Source organism: Panulirus ornatus, chromosome 42 (assembly GCF_036320965.1).
Source record: "Panulirus ornatus isolate Po-2019 chromosome 42, ASM3632096v1, whole genome shotgun sequence".
Taxonomy (NCBI): Eukaryota; Metazoa; Arthropoda; class Malacostraca; order Decapoda; family Palinuridae; genus Panulirus; species Panulirus ornatus.
In genome coordinates this window covers 11,994,797-12,020,048 of record NC_092265.1, presented here as the reverse complement: position 1 = coordinate 12,020,048, position 25,252 = coordinate 11,994,797, and the positions used below count along the sequence as shown (strand labels likewise).

The 25,252-nt window shown below is 52.4% G+C and overlaps 1 protein-coding gene across 3 annotated transcripts in view; it reads right to left on the bottom strand.

Annotated features, from left to right (window-relative positions):
- The window catches only part of Cow (Proteoglycan Cow), a 308,738-nt gene that overhangs the window by 139,205 nt on the left and 144,281 nt on the right, over window positions 1-25,252 (bottom strand). For all 3 annotated transcript variants that reach the window (XM_071686536.1, XM_071686537.1, XM_071686538.1), the window contains exon 3: window positions 5,820-5,922. In XM_071686536.1, coding sequence (XP_071542637.1) covers window positions 5,820-5,922 — 103 coding nt within the window. The remainder of the gene's footprint in view (window positions 1-5,819; window positions 5,923-25,252) is intronic.

Sequence of the window (25,252 nt, the reverse complement as noted above, 5' to 3'; positions counted from 1 at the left end):
CCCTCGCTCCAAAGAGAACAGGAACGCCGCCCCCCTCTCATTACGTCAACAGGAACCTGCTGTTGGGGGGAGGGAAAGCTTGAGGACTCGTGCACAATTTATGAATGAAACAGGATTTTGAGGAGAGGAAGGTCTTTCAGCTGCCATCATGCCGGAGTGGCTAATAACTGAGGACGTTTACCCAGGGGTCGGCGGCTCCTCCCTGGACCTCGCGGACGGGCGAGGTGAGCCTTCCTGTGTCTCGTCCTCATGACCAGAACACAACACTGCAGTGTGTGACAGACTGGCCTCACCGCCTGGACCTGCAGGATGGTTGGCGTTATCACAAGGGAGGCTCTGTGTGACCTGACCAGGAAGACTGACCTGCTTGGGAGACTGATCTGACCAGGGAGACTGACCTGACCAGGAGGACTGACCTGCCTGGGAGACTGATCTGACCTGGAGACTGACCTGCCAGGGAGACTGACCTGCCAGGGAGACTGATCTGACCTGGGAGACTGACCTGCCAGGGAGACTGGCCTGACTAGGAAGACTGACCTGCCAGGAGGAGTGACCTACCAGGGAGACTGACCTGCTAGGGAGACTGACCTGCCAGGGAGACTCCTCACCAAGGAGACTGACCTGCCAGGGAGACTGACCTGCCAGGGAGACTGACCTGCCAGGGAGACTGACCTGATCAGGGAGACTGACCTGCCAGGGAGACTGACCTGCCAGGGAGACTGACCTGACCAGGGAGACTGACCTGCCAGGGAGACTGACCTGCCAGGGAGACCCCCTGCTGCTGGTGAGGCTCTCAGGCGGCAGCTATTGATTAATTCAGCGGACGAAGCACCGGAGGTCATCTTGGTGTGGCGGGGGACTGTGGCCCAGGATTGGGGACTGCGGCCGGTGCTGGGGGACCCTGACTACCGCTGACCAGTGGCTGGGTTGTGACCACTGGTGGGGACTGTCGTTAGTGGTGGGGAGTGTGATAAGTGGTGGGGAGTATCTCCAGTGGTGGGGGACCTACGTATGACACACCCATGTGTCACCATCGGGACCTGAAGACAGTGGATGGTCAGGGCTGCACGATTTCCTCGCCACGTGTGACCTTTTTATGCCACCTGTATCCTGCCCCATCCTGACCTGTACTAGCACCAGGACCTGACGGTATCCTGCCCCATCCTGACCTGTACTAGCACCAGGACCTGACGGTATCCTGCCCCATCCTGACCTGTGCCAGCATCAGGACCTGACGGTATCCTGCCCCATCCTGATCTGTGCCAGCACCAGGACCTGACGGTATCCTGCCCCATCATGACCTGTACCAGCTCCAGGACCTGACGGTATCCTGCCCCATCATGACCTGTACCAGCACCAGGACCTGACGGTATCCTGCCCCGTCATGACCTGTACCAGCAGCGAGATCCAAGAGCTTCTCTGCCGTATCCCACTTATACATACCACCATCAGGAGTTGACGACTTTATATCATAAACCCTTGGGCACGAGGGAACGACCCTTGGGCCCGAGGGAACGACCCTTGGGCACGAGGGAACGACCCTTGGGCCCGAGGGAACGACCCTTGGGCACGAGGGAACGACCGTTGGTCCCGAGGGAACGACCCTTGGGTACGAAGGAACGTCCCTTGGGCACGAAGGAACGTCCCTTGGGCACGAAGGAACGTCCCCTCCCTTGGGCACGAAGGAACGACCCTTGGGCACGAAGGAACGACCCTTGGGCACGAAGGAACGTCCCTTGGGCACGAAGGAACGTCCCTTGGGCACGAAGGAACGTCCCTTGGGCACGAAGGAACGTCCCCTCCCTTGGGCACGAAGGAACGATCCTTGGGCACGAAGGAACGACCCTTGGGCACGAAGGAACGACCCTTGGGCACGAAGGTACGACCCTTGGACACGAAGGTACGACCCTTGGGCACGAAGGTACGACCCTTGGGCATGAAGGAACGACCCTTGGGCACGAAGGTACGGCCCTTGGGCACGAAGGAACGACCCTTGGGCATGAAGGAACGACCCTTGGGCACGAAGGTACGACCCTTGGGCACGAAGGTACGACCCTTGGGCATGAAGGAACGTCCCTTGGGCACGAAGGTACGACCCTTGGGCATGAAGGAACGACCCTTGGGCACGAAGGTACGACCCTTGGGCATGAAGGAACGACCCTTGGGCATGAAGGAACGACCCTTGGGCACGAAGGTACGGCCCTTGGGCACGAAGGAACGACCCTTGGGCATGAAGGAACGACCCTTGGGCACGAAGGTACGACCCTTGGGCACGAAGGAACGACCCTTGGGCACAACGGTACGACCCTTGGGATAATATTCGGACTTTATTGTGTCTGATACTATGTTATGTATGATACAGTATAATGTAGGTTACATTATAATGTAGGATACTGTATAATGTAGGATACAGTATAATGTATGATACTGCATAGTGTATGATTCTGTGTTATGTATGATACAATATAATGTAGGATACTGTGTAATGTAGGATACAGTATAATGTATGATATCGTACAGTGTACTACACTGCGTTATGCATGATACACCGTAATGCATTACACAGTACGAACACAAATATGTCTTTCCGCTGTTGCATGAAAAATAAATTCCACACAGCAGTAACAAAAGCTCAGAACAACAGTTCGGCAACAGTCAACAATAGCAACACATTATTAAACACCAGAAATGTTACGTCGCTCCTGAAATAACACGGGCAGAACAAACAGCGGGCCAACTGGCCGAAGCTGTTAGAACGGTCACCCACCATTTTTGATATTGCCCCACTCGCACGTCCGCGCTGTGTTTGTGGACACGCCTTCCAAACTCGACCCGGCTGGTGTTGGAATATACCAGCAACTCTGAGCTGACACCTCTCCTGACTACACACACACACACACTCTCTCTCTCTCTCTCTCTCTCTCTCTCTCTCTCTCTCTCTCTCTCTCTCTCTCTCTCTCTCTGGCCACATGACGGCCGACAACTCGCATCTGTCCTGCTTACACGCACTGGCCAACAGCTGGCCACAGATGGTCTGTTCTGGCCACAGGCCGGCCAACAACCCACCTTGGTCTCCTGGCCACAGGCCGGCCAACAAACCTGGTCTGTCCTGGCCAGGGGCCGGCCAACAACCCCGGTCTGTCCTGGCCATGGGCCGGCCAGCAACTCTGCTCTCTCCTGGCTAAGGGCCGGCCAATAACCCTTATCTGTCCTATGGCCACGGGCCGGCCAACAACCCTGGTCTGTCCTGGCCAGGGGCCGGCCAACAACCCTGGTCTGTCCTGGCCAGGGGCCGGCCAACAACCCTGGTCTGTCCTGGCCAGGGGCCGGCCAACAACCCTGGTCTGTCCTGGCCAGGGGCCGGCCAACAACTCTGGTCTCTCCTGGCCAAGGGCCGGCCAAGAACCCCGGTCTGGCCTGGCCACGGGGCTGGCCAACAACCTTTGTCTCTCCTGGCCAGGGGCCGGCCAACAACCCTGGTAACACTGTTCTGGCAGGTACACACACACACACACACACACACACACACACACACACACACACACACACACACACACACACACACACACACACACACACCTCCCACCAAACCTGCTGCCCAACCCATCACACACACCTGTAACCCAAGCTGTTCTCCAGTCACTCAACACCGGCTCGACCCGCTATGCAGACACCAAACCTGTTACCCAACCCTCTACACACACACACACACACACACACACACACACACACCAGCAGCAGAGCAGCACCTTACACAAGGCAGGACTCACCTAGAGACGCCTCACCACCCGGGGCCACGTGTACAATCACCAGTGCTGGCGTGATTTGTGAGGTCGCGTGTCAAAGGAAGAATTGCCATCGTACAGTTCAACGCATTAACGACGCCAGGGGTCGGGGCCAAGTGACGCTCTTGAAATAATCAGTTGCGAGCGCTTGAAAGCATCAGTTGCAAGCGCTTGAAAGCACCAGTTGCAAGCGCTTGAAAGCACCAGTTGCAAGCGCTTGAAAGCATCATGTAGAAGCGCTTGAAAGCATCGCCCGGAGCCACTTGAAATCATCAAGTGGGAATACTTGAAGCGTATCATTCCCAAGCACTTGAAAACCGACTGGAAGCACTTGAAATCATAAGCTGGAAGCACTTAGCTGGAAGCACTGGAAAGCATCAGCAAGAGGCACTTGAAAGCTTCAACTGGTAGGTAGCACGGGGAAGCAACGGCTGGAGGCGCTTGAAAAGCATCGGCTGGAGGCGCTTGAAAAGCACCGGCTGGAGGCACTTGAAAAGCACCAGCTGGAGGCACTTGAAAAGCACCGGCTGGAGGCGCTTGAAAAGCACCGGCTGGAGGCGCTTGAAAAGCACCGGCTGGGAACACTGCAAAGCATCAGCTGGAACGACACGGGCGCTTTCTACCGGCCAATCATTCTCTGTCAGCATGTGAGCAGAACACTGGAATATTGGTATGGATGACCTCTCCTGGACGCCGTGCACACTTACAGCAACTGTCGTGCGCTCTTACACTCTTGAGCACGATGGTGCAGCCCCTGGGCACGATGGTACAGCCCCTGGGCACGACGGTACTGCCCCTGGGCACGACGGTACAGCCCTTGAGCACGACGGTGCAGCCCTTGAACTCGATGATATGACCCACTTTGATCTTGACGATATGACCTTTGGACATGATGACCTGTGCCTCTGACCTTTCTCTTGAGGGTTAGATCAAAGGCCAAGACGTGTACTGAAGGTCGTCCCTGGGAGTCTGAAAGGTCGTACTATCCTGCTGGAAGGTCGTGCCGTCGTGCTCAGGGGGGTCAACATGTTCCATTAGTAATTTCCTGATTTTGCTGAGTTTTCAGATAGCTAGCTATACTCGTGTCTCGTTCTTGGCCATCTCTATCTGAGGTGGTGAAATTCACGTCAAAAGGGGCGAAGGATTACCCAAACTGATGGCAACGCTGCTGCACAAAGTTTGGCTGACGCTCACCAGGTGTCAGGCGGCAGTGTTGCAGGATGTGGGTCACACACACTGACCTGGTTGGTGTCTTGATATTTTTTTTCATCTTCATCTTCTCTTTCGTCCTTTATATACTTATGTTTTTTTTTTTCTACGTAAGACTTCCCTCCCCCGTTTTTATTTCCCCCTCTACTGTTCTCCATCGACTTGAAGTTATTCAGATTATGTAGCTTAGAAAAAGAGAATGTTTGTGTTACTCTCGATCCTTAGGGATAGATTCTTCTTGTGTGACACGTAGTGCTAGATACAAACTCGTGGGCAAACGCTTTACTTCGAAAAAAGCGAAATATTTTTTCTTTTTTCTTTTCAACACGATTGTGTACGTATGGGATGGTCTACCAGTTAGGGTAGTTGACTTCATTCTCCAAAAGATAACGTTTGAGAACATGATTAATCAATATTTCGCTTCAGATCCACGGCTAACAGTATCTGCACCTTTCCTTAGTTGTATGTGAAACATCAGTATAGCTTCCTACTTACCACACCACACCACGAGTGTCTGGTGTCTTCCACTACCACAAACAGCCTCGTCAGATCCCAGTGGTCTGTTGCTGTTTGATTTCCCTTGTATTTTCCCTTGACCCTTAGTCCTTACCCAGCTCCTCCCTTACCCAGATGTTCTTTTTCCTTCCATGTTTCCTTCTTTACCTCACTGTTCTCCTTCCCAGGATGTTCTTACCTTTTCAAAAGGTCTACCTTTAGCTTCGCTTCATTACTCTCTTATGCCTAACCTTTCCCTCACTCTTCTTTACCTGTTTCGCTGCTTAATTATTTATGTCCTCGTGTGTGTGTGTGTGTGTTGGTACTCACCCGTTGCGCGTGACTTCCGCCTTGTTGACACACACAGCAGTGAACCTGTCTTGAAGTAGGCACACCTCGCGCCGTCCGCACCGCAGCAGCCCGCACAGCGCGTCTGCAACAGCAGCACACACAGTTAGTACACAGCAAAGACATTCATGCCGCGGACGGCGCACACTGCAAGAACAAACAGATGTTAGTCACAGCAACAGCAGCAGCTGCTGCGTCCTGTCACAGCATCAGAGACAGTACAAGAGTTACATGACCCCCTCCCCCAAGAATACAAGAATTATATGAACCCCCCCAAGAGTTACATGACCACCCCTCCCCCCCTTTCTCCTCACAGCAGCTGAAGACCCCCACAGCTTCTGAAGCAGCACAACAGACAGCCGGTGGTAAGCCACAGAGGTGTGTGTGTGTGTCTGTCACATACACACACACAGATGGTGAGGTGTGTGTGTGTGTGTGTTGGGGGAGAGTGGTTGGTGGCCGAGAGGATGGGTCGTATGCATAGAGCGGTGTGAGTCCCGGTACACAGGGTACGGGGAGGAGACAACGGAGGAGCGTCCGTGGCTCAGTGGCACTGGTGTGGCAGACGATGCGTCAGGGGGGAACAGCTGGAGGCGTGGACAGTAATTACACAGACAGAGCGGATTAGGAGATGGTCCATTAATCGCCAGTTGTTGGCCGGTCAACTCTGGGTCAGAGAACTCCACACCCGAACTAATTCAGTAATTACCCAAGACACCGTCACCTGGATCCAGATAATTACCCGCTGGGTTAATTGGGTGTAATGATATTATAAGTGATGAGCTGAAACACACGGATGTATACATCATTCCACACACACACACACACACACACACACACACACACACTAGGGCAGATATGTATTATATGTACACACACAGGCAGATATGTATTATATGTACGTACACACAGGCATATATGTATTATATGTACACACACATAGATATGTATTATATGTACACACACACACAGATATGTATTATATGTACATACACATAGGCATATATGTATCATATGTACACACACAGGCAGATATGTATTATATGTACACACATAGACATATATGCATTATATATGATGAAATATTACCGCACATGGACTGTTTGACTAGAGTCAGTGTTACTTACCCAGCCACAACACTGGACTTACCGGGGCTCCTACCTTGCCAGTACCCTGGTACTTACTGGTGCGCTTGCCCTTGCCGTGGACACACAAGAGTAGCAGGGTTCGAACCCTCAGCCTCGTCCTCACATCCACCACCCACTACTGTAACATCACCAGCATCAACAGTAACACCTGCTGACACAACCTCACCACCACCACCACCACCACAACACCAGCAGCAGCAGCGGCGGGAGCACATTGCACCAGCAGCTGTATCGCAGCCCACAACATCTCCAATAACCTCAACACCAGGTGAAAAACGGGAGGCACTACAGCACTACCAGCAGCAGCTGTGGTGGTGGTGGTGTGGGTGTGGTGGGGGCTGTGTGGTGAGGCCAGCGCAGCCCACCAGTGTCATCTTACTGCTGCTGGCTGGCTGGCTCAGGTGGCTCCCCCTCCCCCACCTTGCTGGCAGGGCAGGGGGACACCTGCTGGCATGGGAGGGGACACCTGATGGCATGGGCGGGGACACCTGTTGTCATGGGAGGGGACACCTGTTGTCATGGGAGGGGACACCTGGTGGCATGGGAGGGGACACCTGATGGCATGGGAGGGGACACCTGTTGTCATGGGAGGGGACACCTGATGGCATGGGAGAGGACGCGGGATGCGGAGGACCTGAAGGGAGGCGTAGTGCAGGGCGAGAGGAAGGGCTCCGTGGAGGGCCACACGTCCCGCCTGTGGTGACGGTGGCAGTGGGATCTGTGTATTGGCTGGACACCCAGGTATTGGTACAAATTCCAGACATAGGCACTTGTGCGTCCTCACTTACCTCACTACAACACCCTTAACACTGTCTGCGTCTAACTGTTTGCGTGTGTGTGTGTGTGTGTGTGTGTGTGTGTCTACCCCACCCTGGCTAGATCGTTGCGTGTTGGCTCCTGTGGAGGCGAGGCCTCGGGTTAGTTGCTTGGTGGTGGTTTTGGGGGGTTAGCCAGGGTCCTGAGGGCTGGGGGACAACCCCCTCCCCCCCCCACCCCGGCGGCGGCTCCCACACAACTGTCAGGTGAGGGACTCCCAGGGGAGATGGATCGTCGGGAAAGTTTTTACTTATATAATTTAGGAAGGCGTCCGTCGGGGCTTGGGGGGGTGGGTTAGGCTGGATGGGGGGTAGGATTGAGTTGTGCGTTAGGTGGGCAGGGGGGCGTCACGTCACGCCCTCCCGGATAAATCCCGTGTAAGCGTATGTTTGCGTATATATATATATATATATATATATATATATATATATATATTGTGTGTGTGTGTGTGTGTGTGAATGAATAATACGTATATTTGATTTGGGCAGCCATACAGTTGAAATTGCACAGTTGAGATATTACAGATATGATGAGTTAACTAATCGCGAAAGACCTTTACATCAAGGTGTGTGTGTGTGTGTGTGTATGTATGTGTATCTGTGAGTCTGTGTGTGTGTATGTATGTGTGTGTGTGTCATCAGACTCGTGGCTCCGTCTATCTTAACTGCCGTTTTCTGTTTCACAGATTATTAAGCTTATGATGGTCACAGAAACACGTCCTTCACTCAGCTCAGTACACTATGTCGCCTCCTCCTTCCAAGGACAAGTGTTTCTCCACACATGTGGTCACCTTCCTTCTTATTTAGTTTCCTGTTATGTCCTGCACTGCGGTGGACTGATTCCTTCTTTCCATTTTGAAAGCAGTGCTCAGTAGTGACATGAAGTCCACTGAAAAGTTTGAAAAGTGTGTAGTTAGTCGTGTTCACGGCTGGTGTCTGCTCCAACATGGGACGAGAGATAGCAGGAGACCTGCTGGTCTGCCATGATGAGGTCATTAGTTAGTCGTGTTCATGGCTGGTGTCTGCTCCAACATGGGATGAGAGATAGCAGGAGATCTGCTGGTCTGTCATGATGAGGTCGCGGGTTACATGGCCAAGACTAATGGTTCAGTCGTCCTTTTCCTTCGTAGTTTACCTGCCTGATCACATATACGTGTTGTGTACCCTTTGGCTAGGGAGTCAGTTTACCCCTGAGGTGACCAGGCACGTGATGTAAACTTCACGTTTGATGTACACTACAAGTGATTTTATGTTTTTCGTCGTCTTTTTCCCATATACTTTGACACTAGTTTGACAACGACCATTTTGACGTTTGAGTTCTCAGAGGCTCGTACTTCAGTGGCTTCTTGACGATGGACAGGTTGGGTTATCAACCCCGAAGTCCCCCTCAAAGGTAGATTGCTGGCTCCCAAGTCTCTTCACAGGTAGATTATCAGCCCCCAGGTCCTGTCCTCTTCACAGATAGACTCCTGCACTTTGCTCATGGCCAGATGGCAGTCATACCGTGGTCTCATTTTACTGTCATGTCTTCGTTAGGTTCTTCAATAGTAACAGCAATCTAACTCATCATATATATATATATATATATATATATATATATATATATATATATATATATATATATATATATATATATATATATATATATTTTTTTTTTTTTTTTTTTTTTTTTTTTTTTTTTATACTTTGTCGCTGTCTCCCGCGTTTGCGAGGTAGCGCAAGGAAACAGACGAAAGAAATGGCCCAACCCCCTCCATACACATGTACATACACACGTCCACACACGCAAATATACATACCTACACAGCTTTCCATGGTTTACCCCAGACGCTTCACATGCCTTGATTCAATCCACTGACAGCACGTCAACCCCTGTATACCACATCGCTCCAATTCACTCTATTCCTTGCCCTCCTTTCACCCTCCTGCATGTTCAGGCCCCGATCACACAAAATCCTTTTCACTCCATCTTTCCACCTCCAATTTGGTCTCCCTCTTCTCCTCGTTCCCTCCACCTCCGACACATATATCCTCTTGGTCAATCTTTCCTCACTCATTCTCTCCATGTGCCCAAACCATTTCAAAACACCCTCTTCTGCTCTCTCAACCACGCTCTTTTTATTTCCACACATCTCTCTTACCCTTACGTTACTTACTCGATCAAACCACCTCACACCACACATTGTCCTCAAACATCTCATTTCCAGCACATCCATCCTCCTGCGCACAACTCTATCCACAGCCCACGCCTCGCAACCATACAACATTGTTGGAACTACTATTCCTTCAAACATACCCATTTTTGCTTTCCGGGATAATGTTCTCGACTTCCACACATTTTTCAAGGCTCCCAAAATTTTCGCCCCCTCCCCCACCCTATGATCCACTTCCGCTTCCATGGTTCCATCCGCTGACAGATCCACTCCCAGATATCTAAAACACTTCACTTCCTCCAGTTTTTCTCCATTCAAACTCACCTCCCAATTGACTTGACCCTCACCCCTACTGTACCTAATAACCTTGCTCTTATTCACATTTACTCTCAACTTTCTTCTTCCACACACTTTACCAAACTCAGTCACCAGCTTCTGCAGTTTCTCACATGAATCAGCCACCAGCGCTGTATCATCAGCGAACAACAACTGACTCACTTCCCAAGCTCTCTCATCCCCAACAGACTTCATACTTGCCCCTCTTTCCAGGACTCTTGCATTTACCTCCCTTACAACCCCATCCATAAACAAATTAAACAACCATGGAGACATCACACACCCCTGCCGCAAACCTACATTCACTGAGAACCAATCACTTTCCTCTCTTCCTACACGTACACATGCCTTACATCCTCGATAAAAACTTTTCACTGCTTCCAACAACTTGCCTCCCACACCATATATTCTTAATACCTTCCACAGAGCATCTCTATCAACTCTATCATATGCCTTCTCCAGATCCATAAATGCTACATACAAATCCATTTGCTTTTCTAAGTATTTCTCACATACATTCTTCAAAGCAAACACCTGATCCACACATCCTCTACCACTTCTGAAACCGCACTGCTCTTCCCCAATCTGATGCTCTGTACATGCCTTCACCCTCTCAATCAATACCCTCCCATATAATTTACCAGGAATACTCAACAAACTTATACCTCTGTAATTTGAGCACTCACTCTTATCCCCTTTGCCTTTGTACAATGGCACTATGCACGCATTCCGCCAATCCTCAGGCACCTCACCATGAGTCATACATACATTAAATAACCTTACCAACCAGTCAACAATACAGTCACCCCCTTTCTTAATAAATTCCACTGCAATGCCATCCAAACCTGCTGCCTTGCCGGCTTTCATCTTCCGCAAAGCTTTTACTACCTCTTCTCTGTTTACCAAATCATTTTCCCTAACCCTCTCACTTTGCACACCACCTCGACCAAAACACCCTATATCTGCCACTCTGTCATCAGACACATTCAACAAACCTTCAAAATACTCATTCCATCTCCTTCTCACATCACCGCTACTTGTTATCACCTCCCCATTTACGCCCTTCACTGAAGTTCCCATTTGCTCCCTTGTCTTACGCATCCTATTTACCTCCTTCCAGAACATCTTTTTATTCTCCCTAAAATTTACTGATAGTCTCTCACCCCAACTCTCATTTGCCCTTTTTTTCACCTCTTGCACCTTTCTCTTGACCTCCTGTCTCTTTCTTTTATACTTCTCCCACTCAATTGCATTTTTTCCCTGCAAAAATCGTCCAAATGCCTCTCTCTTCTCTTTCACTAATACTCTTACTTCTTCATCCCACCACTCACTACCCTTTCTAAACAGCCCACCTCCCACTCTTCTCATGCCACAAGCATCTCTTGCGCAATCCATCACTGATTCCCTAAATACATCCCATTCCTCCCCCACTCCCCTTACTTCCATTGTTCTCACCTTTTTCCACTCTGCACACAGTCTCTCCTGGTACTTCCCCACACAGGTCTCCTTCCCAAGCTCACTTACTCTCACCACCTTCTTCACCCCAACATTCACTCCTCTTTTCTGAAAACCCATACTAATCTTCACCTTAGCCTCCACAAGATAATGATCAGACATCCCTCCAGTTGCACCTCTCAGCACATTAACATCCAAAAGTCTCTCTTTCGCACGCCTGTCAATTAACACGTAATCCAATAACGCTCTCTGGCCATCTCTCCTACTTACATAAGTATACTTATGTATATCTCGCTTTTTAAACCAGGTATTCCCAATCATCAGTCCTTTTTCAGCACATAAATCCACAAGCTCTTCACCATTTCCATTTACAACACTGAACACCCCATGCATACCAATTATTCCCTCAACTGCCACATTACTCACCTTTGCATTCAAATCACCCATCACTATAACCCGGTCTCGTGCATCAAAACCGCTAACACACTCATTCAGCTGCTCCCAAAACACTTGCCTCTCATGATCTTTCTTCTCATGCCCAGGTGCATATGCACCAATAATCACCCACCTCTCTCCACCAACTTTCAATTTTACCCATATTAATCGAGAATTTACTTTCTTACATTCTATCACATACTCCCACAACTCCTGTTTCATGAGTATTGCTACTCCTTCCCTTGCTCTTGTCCTCTCACTAACCCCTGACTTCACTCCCCAGACATTTCCAAACCACTCTTCCCCTTTACCCTTGAGCTTCGTTTCACTCAGAGCCAAAACATCCAGGTTCCTTTCCTCAAACATACTACCTATCTCTCCTTTTTTCACATCTTGGTTACATCCACACACATTTAGGCACCCCTTCCTTATCCACAGGGAAGTGAAACATGGTAAGTTCCCAAGTGCATTTTCGTGTAATGATCACATCATCAGGGGAGATACAAAAAAGAAATATAAGTCAGTTGATTTACAACGAAGAGACGTATATCAGCTGACTGTTATATTTCTTTCTGGTATCTCCCCTGATGATGTGATCATTACACGAAAGAGCACTTGGGAACTTATCATGTTTCGTTTCCCTGTGGATGGGCAAGGAATTTAGTTGATCACGCGCTCAATTGTGATCCTCCCCTCTCTTTTTTTTTTTTTTTTTAATTTTCCAAAAGAAGGAACAGAGAAGAGGGCCAGGTGAGGATATTCCCTCAAAGGCCCAGTCCTCTGTTCTTAACGCTACCTCGCTATCGCGGGAAATAGCGAATAGTATATAAAAAAAAAATAAAAAAAAGATATATATATATATATATATAATTATACCTTTTACCGTGCATTACGGTTTCCTGCCAGCAGCGTCGTGGTACGATATGTTATCTGGTACACTTTAGTCAGTAATCAGTAAGAGAGAGGCAGGGCGAGAGAGAGGGCGTGGGTCTGGAAGGTGGAGGGTGTAATGACTGCACGAGCAGCGCCTGCCGGAGATTTTCCTTGAAAACAATTCATGGAATTTCAGGAAGAATATGAGGTGGCAGCTTTGCATTGTTATGATGTACGTGGCCGGAATACCAGGAAAACTCCTTTGTATCCGTCCCCCTGCCATGTCTGGCGGGGCTCAGCACAGCTGGGGGGGTCGGGGGGGCCTCCCCACATCACACACACACACACACACACACACACACACACACACACACACACCCGTCTGTATAGTTCTTATTTAACGCCGCGGGCGAGAGATTCACGTACACTTGGTGAGGAATGACGATCAAGGCCATTATGAGGGGGATGGTTCGCGGAGGTAACATGCCATTATACGTATTGTACGTGGCGTCGTTACCCTTACCACCTGCAACACATCCCTTCCACCTTCTCTAGCCTCTCCTGCTGGGGAGGGGTGTGGTGCTGGTGCTGGTGCTGCTGCATCGCCCCGGTTCCTGCTGACGCCCCTCCTTCACCCGGGATCTTTGTCATGCTACGTAGCGCAAGGTGACTTTTAAGCAGGATGTTAATTATTTTTTTTCTTTTAAAGTGATGTCTTATCCTCAGCTTTGCGTCGGTGTGTTGCGTTAATTCCGTTTACCAGCCAGCGTTGGGGGATCTCCAGCCTGACTCCGTTTCATACGTGTGGCGTAACGTGGTGTCTTCCTGGACATTCTTAAGGGTAAGACAGCATTTATTACCGACCCATTTATTGGATAAATGAGAGGTTGAGAGGGATGCTGGAGGATGTCAGCTGGTTCATGGCACCATCCTCATACATCTGTCTTTTTTTGTCGCCTCCTATGACCAGTCCCCCAAGGTGTGTTGCTGATGCACATCTCGTTTGATTTCCCCTCAGTGTGACCCCTGCATGACCACCCTGACCTGGCCTGGTATCCCTCCTGACTTCCGTATGTCCACCCTGGCCTGACCTGGCGTCCTCATGACCTTTACATGATGTCCATCCTGACCCGACCTGGCATCCCTCTGACCTCTGTATATCCACCCTGACCTGGCTTGACCTGGGATCCTCCTGACCCTCTCAGGTTTGCCCTGACCTGACCTAGTGTTCCCATTGAGTTTCGACGGCTTTTGTCCGGCTGAACAAGTCTCTCTCAAGCAACAACAGCTCGTGGCATGTCTCCCGCCACGACATCCGGTGTGTTCTGTAAGAACAACCGACTTAAAGGGAATATTGTACACTGGCTGTTGTCACAAGAGCCTCCCGCGCCTGCTGCTGCCCGAGAACCACACACACACACCAGCACAGGACGACCATCTGAGTGTAACATTACTGCCTGAATGTGACACACTGTCGTGAGTATGACACACTGTCGTGAGTATGACATACTGCCTTAGTTCCTCCCTGGGGCTGTGCGGTGCTGCTGCTGCTGCTGCTGCTGCTGCTGCTGCTGCTGCTGCTGCTCCTGCTCCTCCTCCTCCTCCTCCTCCTCCTATCCCCCCCCCCCGTCTCCCCTCGTCTCCTGTAAGCTGACCTGGCAGAAAAGGATTAAGTTACAGGAACCCATCTTGTTCCGGCGACGTTCATGGCCACGTCTTCTTCCCCACAGTGACATCACACCCATGACTGCGTTTGTATGTGTATTCTGAAGCTTCTTCCTCCTGGGTCATGTAATGTATGGTTACCCACGAGGGAGTCGTGCGGGGGGGAGGGAGACTGGCCACGGCCAGTGGCGCTCAAGACGCCACCGTCGTGATGGAGAGAGAGAGAGAGAGAGAGAGAGAGAGAGAGAGAGAGAGAGAGAGAGAGAGAGAGACGCTCAGAGCACACGGGAGAGACGAGGGCTACGTCGAGGGTGACCAACGTCTTCAGATCTTGAAAGTCTTGGTGACACAAGTAATCGAACGAGACCGTGTGTAACGCGTCACTTGTGGGTCTTCGTGTTCCTGGTGCATGTATCGCTCCTCCACTTGATTGTGTCGGTGTTTTCTCTACTTGGGAGTCGAGGTTCTGATATTGGTGACTTCAAGGGGGCGCACCGTGGGGAGTGGTGTGGGTGCTGGGCCCAGCTGGCCCTAGTCTCTGTCGGTGTGGGTTCGAGCTGCCGTGTTGGTCAGAGTAGGTAGTTTATTCCTCGTTCAAGGTGGTGGCCCTGGACACCATTAATCATGCAGGACTTGTGGCCATCCTGTCTCAGGTCGTGCATTCCAGCTCGACCAGGAAAGTGTGGGACTTGGAAATTTACATTAAGACTGCAGCGGGTCGTCAGGGGTATAATGTGTCCTCCTCCTCCTCAGAGAGCTGGTTGCTCCCTGCTGTAGTTTGGCCTCATTTCATAGCCAGCCTCGCGTACCGCAAGGGGGGGAACAGAGGATCGGTCACACGTATCTTGTAACTTAATTCCTGCTTCTCAGCGTTACGTGTGCGGGTCAGACAGTGGACAAAGCCAGGTGGGATCATGGATGATGAGAGTTCAAACGAGCAAGTTATCAACTTTCTAAGGACCACAGATTTTTGAACTCGATAAGTTTCCTGCTGTTTTTGGGTGACCAGTATTCCCGGGTACAAGATTTTGTGAGTCGTCCACCTCTGCAGAGGGCATTGGCCAACTCTGTAAAGCAGAGAGGCAAGTATCGGCAGTTTACGGGAAGAGTTTACTTATGAAAACAAGTTTCTGGTTTACATCCAAATGAAAGGAGTCGTCAAAGGGGTCTGTACTCTGCCGAATAGCAATTCAGTGTGGCCTGTGTATGTTGCTGGTCTGGCGTCAACACTTGACAAATGATCCTGTTGATTACGGGTCTTGTACTGGCCCTGGCTCGCTCAGCCAGTGAGCCCAGGCCCACGACAGGTCACACGTCTGCTCAGTGACCCTAGCCCCACGACAGGTCATATGTCTGCCAGTGACCTCAGCCCCACGACCCATGACAGGTCACACGTCACCCCGTGACCCCTGCACCACCACAGGTCGCACGTCACCCCGTGACCCCTGCACCACCACAGGTCGCACGTCACCCCGTGACCCCTGCACCACCACAGGTCGCACGTCACTCCGTGACCCCTGCACCACCACAGGTCGCACGTCACCCCATGACCCCTGCACCACCACAGGTCGCACGTCACCCCGTGACCCCTGCACCACCACAGGTCGCACGTCACTCCGTGACCCCTGTACCACCACAGGTCGCACGTCAGCTTCTGACCCTTGCACCACCACATATCACACGTCAGCCAGTGTTATATGTCTCAGATATCATTTATCTCAAGGTTACACTTCACTGACAGCTGAAACATGCTTAGCTGATGAGGTGTTCCTCAGCACCAGGTGTGGCGTCGTCCTCCCACTACCATCTGTGGTGTTCCCCCTCCCAGCACCAGGTGTGGCGTCGTCCTCCCACTACCATCTGTGGTGTTCCCCCTCCCAGCACCAGGTGTGGCGTCGTCCTCCCACTACCAAGTGTGGTGTCCCCCAGCACCAGGTGTGGCGTCGTCCTCCCTCTACCAAGTGTGGTGTTCCCCCTCCCAGCACCAGGTGTGGCGTCGTCCTCCCTCTACCAAGTGTGGTGTTCCCCCTCCCAGCACCAGGTGTGGCGTCGTCCTCCCTCTACCAAGTGTGGTGTTCCCCCTCCCAGTACCAGGTGTGGCGTTGTCCTTCCACTACCAAGTGTGGTGTTCCCCCTCCCAGTACCAGGTGTGGCGTCGTCCTCCCACTACCAAGTGTGGTGTTCCCCCTCCCAGTACCAGGTGTGGCGTCGTCCTCCCACTACCATCTGTGGTGTTCCCCCTCCCAGGACCAGGTGTGGTGTCCAGTCAGACTACACGGAGAGCGACCCCCTGCTGGAGGTGTGATGGTAAACTGGAAATCTGCTCTATCTTCTTCTCGAGGTTCGGGAGGTAATTAAAGTTGTTTTTAAACTTTCCTCTTTAGAACAGCGTGTGTGCCCTCGCTGCCGTGACGGTACACTGGCTCGGATCTTGAGAAAACACCTCCCCAGCTCCTTCAGTGATCGGGCCAGGAGAAGGAAGTTTTTCCTCCCGTACCTTCGTGTGAACTGGGTGCGACGGCCAGGCCCTCGATCTGATCCATGAGGGCTGTCAAACCCAGAGGGTCGTACCCTCGTGCTCAAGGGGGGTCGTACGCGTCGTGTATCAGGGGTGAGGTGAGGACGACACGTCTGTGTTGATGTCGGGTCACCAGGAACATGTCCAAGTTCCGCCGGGATGCAGGAGGCTACAATACCATCGCTCCCCCACCATACACCTCACCACTCCGCAGTATTCATTCTGGACGCGTCGCCCGGCCTCTCCCGTCCCATTTGGAAGGGGTGGTGGGACGCCAGGACATTGTGACCTTCGGGCATGATGACCTGGCGTCTCTACAGCTACAGGGGTTGAACGCACTTCCAGATATAAATGAATTACGTCAGGAACGAGACATTATTCCGGGGCTCGGCTTATCTTCAGGAGTACACCGTGGTCAGTGCCGGGGGGCCCCATGGGCGTGATCATGGGAGTCTCCTTTCCAGTGCCGGGGGCCCCGTGGGCGTGATCATGGGAGTCTCCTTTCCAGTGCCGGGGGGCCCCGTGGGCGTGATCATGGGAGTCTCCCTTATGACTCTGGACGCGTGGGCGTGGTTGCCGTGGACACGATGGGCGTGTGTGGTCTTGGTGGTGCCTCATCCTGCTACTGGTGCTCGTTCTACTTCTGCTGCTGCTGTTCCTTCAGTAGCGGCAGCCGAGGCGCACTTGTTGCTGCAGGTGTGGGGAGCGGGATTAACTGTGTGGGAAAAGAAACATATCCTTATTTCTATTTCCGCTTTCCCTGTTCTGCTCCCGTTGTTTTCCCCTGTGCTCCTGCCGTTGTTCTTGCCTCCGTTACCACTACTGTTGCCCCCCCCTCCCGCTTTTGTTACTGTTACCTCTGGTTTTGTTTCTATGTTGCTGCTCGTGTTCCTCACGTGTTCCGTGTTTGTTTTGTGTGTTACTGCTCCTGTCACATGCATTTTGGCTACTACTACTACTACTACTGTTGGTGTAGTAGTAGCATGTAAAACTCCCTCCCCGTACTGTACAGATACGTAAACACACACACACACACACACACACACACACACACACACACACACACACACTCACACAGTGATCACATGGACACATCAGTGAATCCATGTAACAGTGATGTACAGCTGACTTGGTATTCGTGGTGAGGTTTGTGAGGAGGAGTGTCCAGAAGGAGGAAGGATGGAAGGAAGGAAGGAAGGAAGGAAGGAGGAGGAGGAGGAGGAGGAAGAGGAGATGCAGGAAAAGGAAGGAAAATGGTAAAAACACTGACAGCTGACACGGGCGTGGCAGCGGTGCTGTGGTTTCAGTGAGGCGGGGAGGAGTGGGAGAGGGGGACGAGTGGGGAGCGGTGTGGGTGGGGTGAGAGTAAGATGGGGCGGGGTGGGTGAGTGGGGAGGAGCTGGGTGAGATTAGGAAGGGGCGGCGGGGTGAGGTGAGAGTAGGATGGGGAGGGGGGTGAGGTGAGAGTGGGTAGGGGCGGAGGAGTGAGGTGATAGTAGTGAGGGGAGGGGTGAGGTGAGAGTGGGTAGGGGCAGGGTGAGGTGAGAGTAGGAAAGGGCGGGGTGAGGTGAGTGGGTAAGAGCGGCAGGGTGAGGTGAGAGTAGTGAGGGACAGGGTGAGGTGAGAGTAGTGAGAGCCAGGATGAGGTGAGAGTAGTGAGGGGCAGGATGAGGTGAGAGTAGTGAGAGCCAGGATGAGGTGAGAGTAGTGAGGGGCAGGATGAGGTGAGAGTAGTGAGGGGCAGGATTAGGTGAAAGTAGTGAGGGGCGGGGTGAGGTGAGAGTAGTGAGGGGCAGGGTGAGGTAAGAGTAGTGAGAGGCAGGGTGAGGTGAGAGTAGTGAGGAGCAGGGTGAGGTGAGAGTAGTGAGGGGCAGGGTGGAGGCAGGATGAGGTGAGAGTAGTGAGAGGCAGGGTGAGGTGAGAGTAGTGAGAGGCAGGATGAGGTGAGAGGCAGGGTGAGGTGAGAGTAGTGAGAGGCAGGGTGAGGTGAGAGTAGTGAGAGGCAGGATGAGGTGAGAGCCAGGATGAGGTGAGAGTAGTGAGGGGCAGGATGAGGTGAGAGTAGTGAGGGGCAAGGTGAGGTGAGAGTGGGAAGGGGAGGGGTGAGGTGAGGGTATTGAGGGGAGGGGTGAGGTGAGAGTAGTGAGAGGCGGGGTGAGGTGAGAGTAGTGAGGGGAGGGGTGAGGTGAGAGTAGTGAGGGGAGGGGTGAGTTGAGAGTAGTGAGGGGAGGGGTGAGGTGAGAGTAGTGAGGGGAGGGGTGAGGTGAGAGTAGTGAGGGGAGGGGTGAGGTGAGAGTAGTGAGGGGAGGGGTGAGGTGAGAGTAGTGAGGGGAGGGGTGAGGTGAGAGTAGTGAGGGGAGGGGTGAGGTGAGAGTAGTGAGGGGAGGGGTGAGGTGAGAGTAGTGAGGGGAGGGGTGAGGTGAGAGTAGTGAGGGGAGGGGTGAGGTGAGAGTAGTGAGGGGAGGGGTGAGGTGAGAGTAGTGAGCGGCAGGATGAGGTGAGAGTATTGAGGGGAGGGGTGAGGTGAAAGTAGTGAGGGGAGGGGTGAGGTGAGAATAGTGAGCGGCAGGATGAGGTGAGAGTATTGAGGGGAGGGGTGAGGTGAGAGTAGTGAGGGGAGGGGTGAGGTGAGAGTAGTGAGGGGAGGGGTGAGGTGAGAGTAGTGAGGGGCGGGGTGAGGTGAGAGTAGTGAGAGGCGGGGTGAGGTGAGAGTAGTGAGGGGAGGGATGAGGTGAGAGTAGTGAGGGGCAGGGTGAGGTGAGAGTATTGAGGGGAGGGGTGAGGTGAGAGTAGTGAGGGGAGGGGTGAGGTGAGAGTAGTGAGGGGAGGGGTGAGGTGAGAGTAGTGAGGGGAGTGGTGTGTGAGTCAGGGGTTGGGTGCGCCCCACTTGTCATGTCCAGCTCACAGTCTGGGTCATGTTCCGCCAGAGTGTCTGGCGCCGCAGTGGGTGTCGCTCCTGACGCCTGACTCACTCACGGTCCTCCTGACGCTGCTGACGATGACGTGGCTCGCTTACCGACGGTGACGTGGCTTGGTTACTGGCGGTGACGTGGCTGTGTTACTGGCGGTGGTGATGTGGCTGTGTTACTGACGGTGTTGTTGGCTGTGTTACTGACGGTGTTGTTGGCTGTGTTACTAACGGTGTTGTTGGCTGTGTTACTGACGGTGTTGTTGGCTGTGTTACTGACGGTGTTGTTGGCTGTGTTACTAACGGTGTTGTTGGCTGTGTTACTGACGGTGACGTGGCTGTGTTACTGACGGGTGTTGTTGGCTGTGTTACTAACGGTGTTGTTGGCTGTGTTACTGACGGTGTTGTTGGCTGTGTTACTAACGGTGTTGTTGGCTGTGTTACTGACGGTGACATGGCTTGGTTACTGACGGTGTTGTTGGCTGTGTTACTGACGGTGTTGTTGGCTGTGTTACTAACGGTGTTGTTGGCTGTGTTACTGACGGTGTTGTTGGCTGTGTTACTGACGGTGTTATTGGCTGTGTTACTAACGGTGTTGTTGGCTGTGTTACTAACGGTGTTGTTGGCTGTGTTACTGACGGGTGTTGTTGGCTGTGTTACTGACGGTGTTGTTGGCTGTGTTACTGACGGTGTTGTTGGCTGTGTTACTGACGGTGTTGTTGGCTGTGTTACTGACGGTGTTGTTGGCTGTGTTACCGACGGGTGTTGTTGGCTGTGTTACTAACGGTGTTGTTGGCTGTGTTACTGACGGTGTTGTTGGCTGTGTTACTAACGGTGTTGTTGGCTGTGTTACTGACGGTGTTGTTGGCTGTGTTACTGACGGTGTTGTTGGCTGTGTTACTAACGGTGTTGTTGGCTGTGTTACTGACGGTGACGTGGCTTGGTTATTGACGGTGTTGTTGGCTGTGTTACTGACGGTGTTGTTGGCTGTGTTACTGACGGTGACGTGGCTGTGTTACTGACGGTGTTGTTGGCTGTGTTACTAACGGTGTTGTTGGCTGTGTTACTGACGGTGTTGTTGGCTGTGTTACTGACGGTGTTGTTGACGGTGTTGTTGGCTGTGTTACTGACGGTGTTGTTGGCTGTGTTACTGACGGTGTTGTTGGCTGTGTTACTGACGGTGTTGTTGGCTGTGTTACTAACGGTGTTGTTGGCTGTGTTACTAACGGTGTTGTTGGCTGTGTTACTGACGGTGTTGTTGGCTGTGTTACTGACGGTGTTGTTGGCTGTATTACTGACGGTGTTGTTGGCTGTGTTACTGACGGTGTTGTTGGCTGTGTTACTGACGGTGTTGTTGGCTGTGTTACTAACGGTGTTGTTGGCTGTGTTACTAACGGTGTTGTTGGCTGTGTTACTGACGGTGTTGTTGGCTGTGTTACTGACGGTGACGTGGCTGTGTTACTAACGGTGTTGTTGGCTGTGTTACTAACGGTGTTGTTGGCTGTGTTACTGACGGTGTTGGCTGTGTTACTGACGGTGACGTGGCTGTGTTACTGACGGTGTTGTTGGCAGTGTTACTGACGGTGTTGTTGGTTGTGTTACTGACGGTGTTGTTGGTTGTGTTACTGACGGTGTTGTTGGTTGTGTTACTGACGGTGTTGTTGGTTGTGTTACTGACGGTGTTGTTGGCTGTGTTACTGACGGTGTTGTTGGCTGTGTTACTAACGGTGTTGTTGGCTGTGTTACTGACGGTGACGTGGCTGTGTTACTGACGGTGTTGTTGGCTGTGTTACTGACGGTGTTGTTGGTTGTGTTACTAACGGTGTTGTTGGCTGTGTTACTGACGGTGACGTGGCTGTGTTACTGACGGTGTTGTTGGTTGTGTTACTGACGGTGTTGTTGGTTGTGTTACTGACGGTGTTGTTGGCTGTGTTACTGACGGTGTTGTTGGCTGTGTTACTGACGGTGTTGTTGGCTGTGTTACTGACGGTGACGTGGCTGTGTTACTGACGGGTGTTGTTGGCTGTGTTGATAGTCATGCTATTACTGGTGTAGTGTTGCTGACGGTGGTGTTGGCTGTGTTGCTGTTGACGCCAACGGTAGCTGGGTCCTGTTGTAACGGAATGTACCTTCTGCTGTTACTGGCTAGCTGTGCTGCAGCCGGAGCCTGTGTTATTTTTGCTGGCCTGTCACGTTACTGCCACTGCTTGTGGTGCCACAACTGCTGTAGCTGCTGCACCGCTGCTGAGATGTAACGCATTTTGTCTCATTGTATTGGAAGACTTGTTCTCATGACTGTTGTCTTTTGTCATGTTGTGTCCGCTCTTGAGCACGACGGTACGACCCTCGAGGACGACGGTACGATCCTCCAGGACGACGGTACGATCCTCGAGGACGACGGTACGACCCTCGAGGACGACGGTACGACCCTCGAGGACGACGGTACGACCCTCAAGTACGACGGTACGACCCTCAAGTATGACGGTACGACCCTCCAGGACGACGGTGCGACCCTTAGGTATGATGGATTGACCTTTGAAGGATGACATCAAAGGTCGCTCTATCATACTTCAAGGTCGAACTGTTGCACTCAGGGTTAGAAAGCTCATCCTCATGCTCAAGGATCATATAATCGTGCTCAGTGATCGTACGATGGTGCTCAGGGATGGTAGGGTCGTGCTCAGGGAGGGTACGGTCGTGCTCAGGGATGGTACAGTCGTACTTAAGGATATGGTACAGTCGTGCTCAGGGATGGTACAGTCGTACTTAAGGATATGGTACAGTCGTGCTCAGGGATGGTACAGTCGTACTTAAGGATGGTACAGTCGTGCTTCGGGATGGTGGGGTCGTGCTCAGGGAGGGTACAGTCGTGCTCAGGGAGGGTACAGTCGTGCTCAGGGATGGTACAGTCGTACTTAAGGATGGTACAGTCGTGCTTAGGGATGGTACAGTCGTACTTAAGGATATGGTACAGTCATACTCAGGGATGGTACAGTCGTATTTAAGTATATGGTACAGTCGTGTACAAGAGGCTACGGGGCAGGGCAAACATTCCCAGCATCATCTATACAAAACATTTCTCTTCACACCACAAGCCCGCGTGAGGTGAGGTTGACACAGGAAGTTATGTCGTAGTGGGAATATCTGAACCGGTTCAAGGTCCGTAGTTCCCCTTAACTGACTACAGCGTTAACGAGGCATAACGTACATTTCATGAATACAGTGATCATGACCACCTCATCTCGCGTGTACGTGTGTTTACCCTCAACAGTTGGTGATGTGTACACAGTCGGGCGCTCCGGGAGGTACGTACATGGCAGTACTGAACATCTGACCGCTGGCCAGAAGCAGACGAGGCTCGCCTGGCAGGAGGAGCGACGAGGCCATCAACCTCCCTTGTCTCACAGTGCACGGCCATGGACTCTGGTCCCCACACACACACACACACACACACACACACACACACACACACACACACACACACACACACACACACCCGTGGTGGGCAGGACCGAAGGAGCTCATCATCAGCCACCGCAGTGGTCTTGATGGTCGAGCCCCTCGAGCTGGGCGAGGACGACCCTCCCTCCTCCTCCCTCCTCCTCCGCCAGCGGGCCCGTGTTATGACGGGTCTGTCCCCGGTCGATGACACATCTAGACGAGGACAGAAACATCCTGTCACTGATACTACGCCCAGTGACAGATACAGTCAGGCCGTGACGTACGTATCCATCCCCTGACAAATGTATCTAGCGCTTGACACCTATGGCCGCCCGGTAATTACTTGGGCACGTAAATTGTAGCTTAACCAGCCAGGCTAAGGTAGGGTACATAACCGGGTCCTGAACCTGGACCGTGGGTCTTCCTGGTGGACCAGAGGTTCGGCTGGCCCCGCCGCCCTGACGCTGACAGGTGGGGAAAAGTTTGCAGATGATGCCGTGAGTGACCTGGTGCTGGCCTGAGGGCATGGGGGTGTCACCACCTGTCCACGCTGGTGGCTGGGTCTTCCTCCGCTGGTGGAGTGAGTCTGGCGCCCCCTGCCACCTGCCAGGTGGTGAGTCTCGCATAATAAAAAAAGGACTGGCTATAACCTTCGTGGCTAATGGCTTCAGGTAAATCTGTTGCGGTGTTCCACTTTCCCTCACCAGCTGCTGAGACGTGACCCTGAGGGCAAAGAGGCCATTTCCATGAGGTTTGGCGTGTCCTCCTCCTCCCTCGCACACACCTCCGGTGTATCACCAGGTCATCGTAACCTCCTGCACACAAGGCCTGGTAACGTGGCAAAATGAGATGCTAGATACGAAATTCATATTTTTACCCCCTTTTTTTGTTAACCAGATCCTGTGAGTCGACTGATGAAATATATACACATGATGAAAGATTAACCTTAGCTGGCATGATTTCATATTCAGGAGCCCACCCTGGCCCGCTCTCAGCCCCACCACCCTGGCTCGTGCCGAGCGTCTCACCCCGGCCCATGCAGAGCGGCCCACCCTGGCCCATGCAGAGCGGCCCACCCCGGCCCATGCAGAGCGGCCCACCCTGGCCCGTGCAGAGCGGCCCACCCCAGCCCATGCAGAGCGGCCCACCCCGGCCCATTCAGAGCGGCTCACCCCAGCCCATGCAGAGCGGCCCACCCCGGCCCATGCAGAGCGGCCCACCCTTCCTTGGTGGGCAATTGGGAACCTTGGTTGGTGTGCAGCCAGCGCGCCGCCCCGGGTGTTCCCGGCCGCCATGATGATATACCAACATAGATAAGGACGCTTTCTTGCAGCTGCATGACAAATGGTGCCGTGGCCTCGGGTGCAGCTTCCTCCCGGAGGTGCAGCCTCATTCTGAGATGCAGCAGCATCCTGGAGGTGCAGCTTCCTCAAGAACCGAGTCGTGCTAACACACCAGATAGACGTTCACTGGGTCATATGCCTGTGGATCTACGTTCACTGGACCGTATACTACCGACCGACGTTCACTCTCCTACATTGCGCCGGGATCGTCTTTCACTGGGCCATACACCAGTGGGCCGGCGTTCACCAGACTGTCTCGCAAGGTCCCGTTCATCTCCCTCTCTCTCTCTCTCTCTCTCTCTCTCTCTCTCTCTCTCTCTCTCTC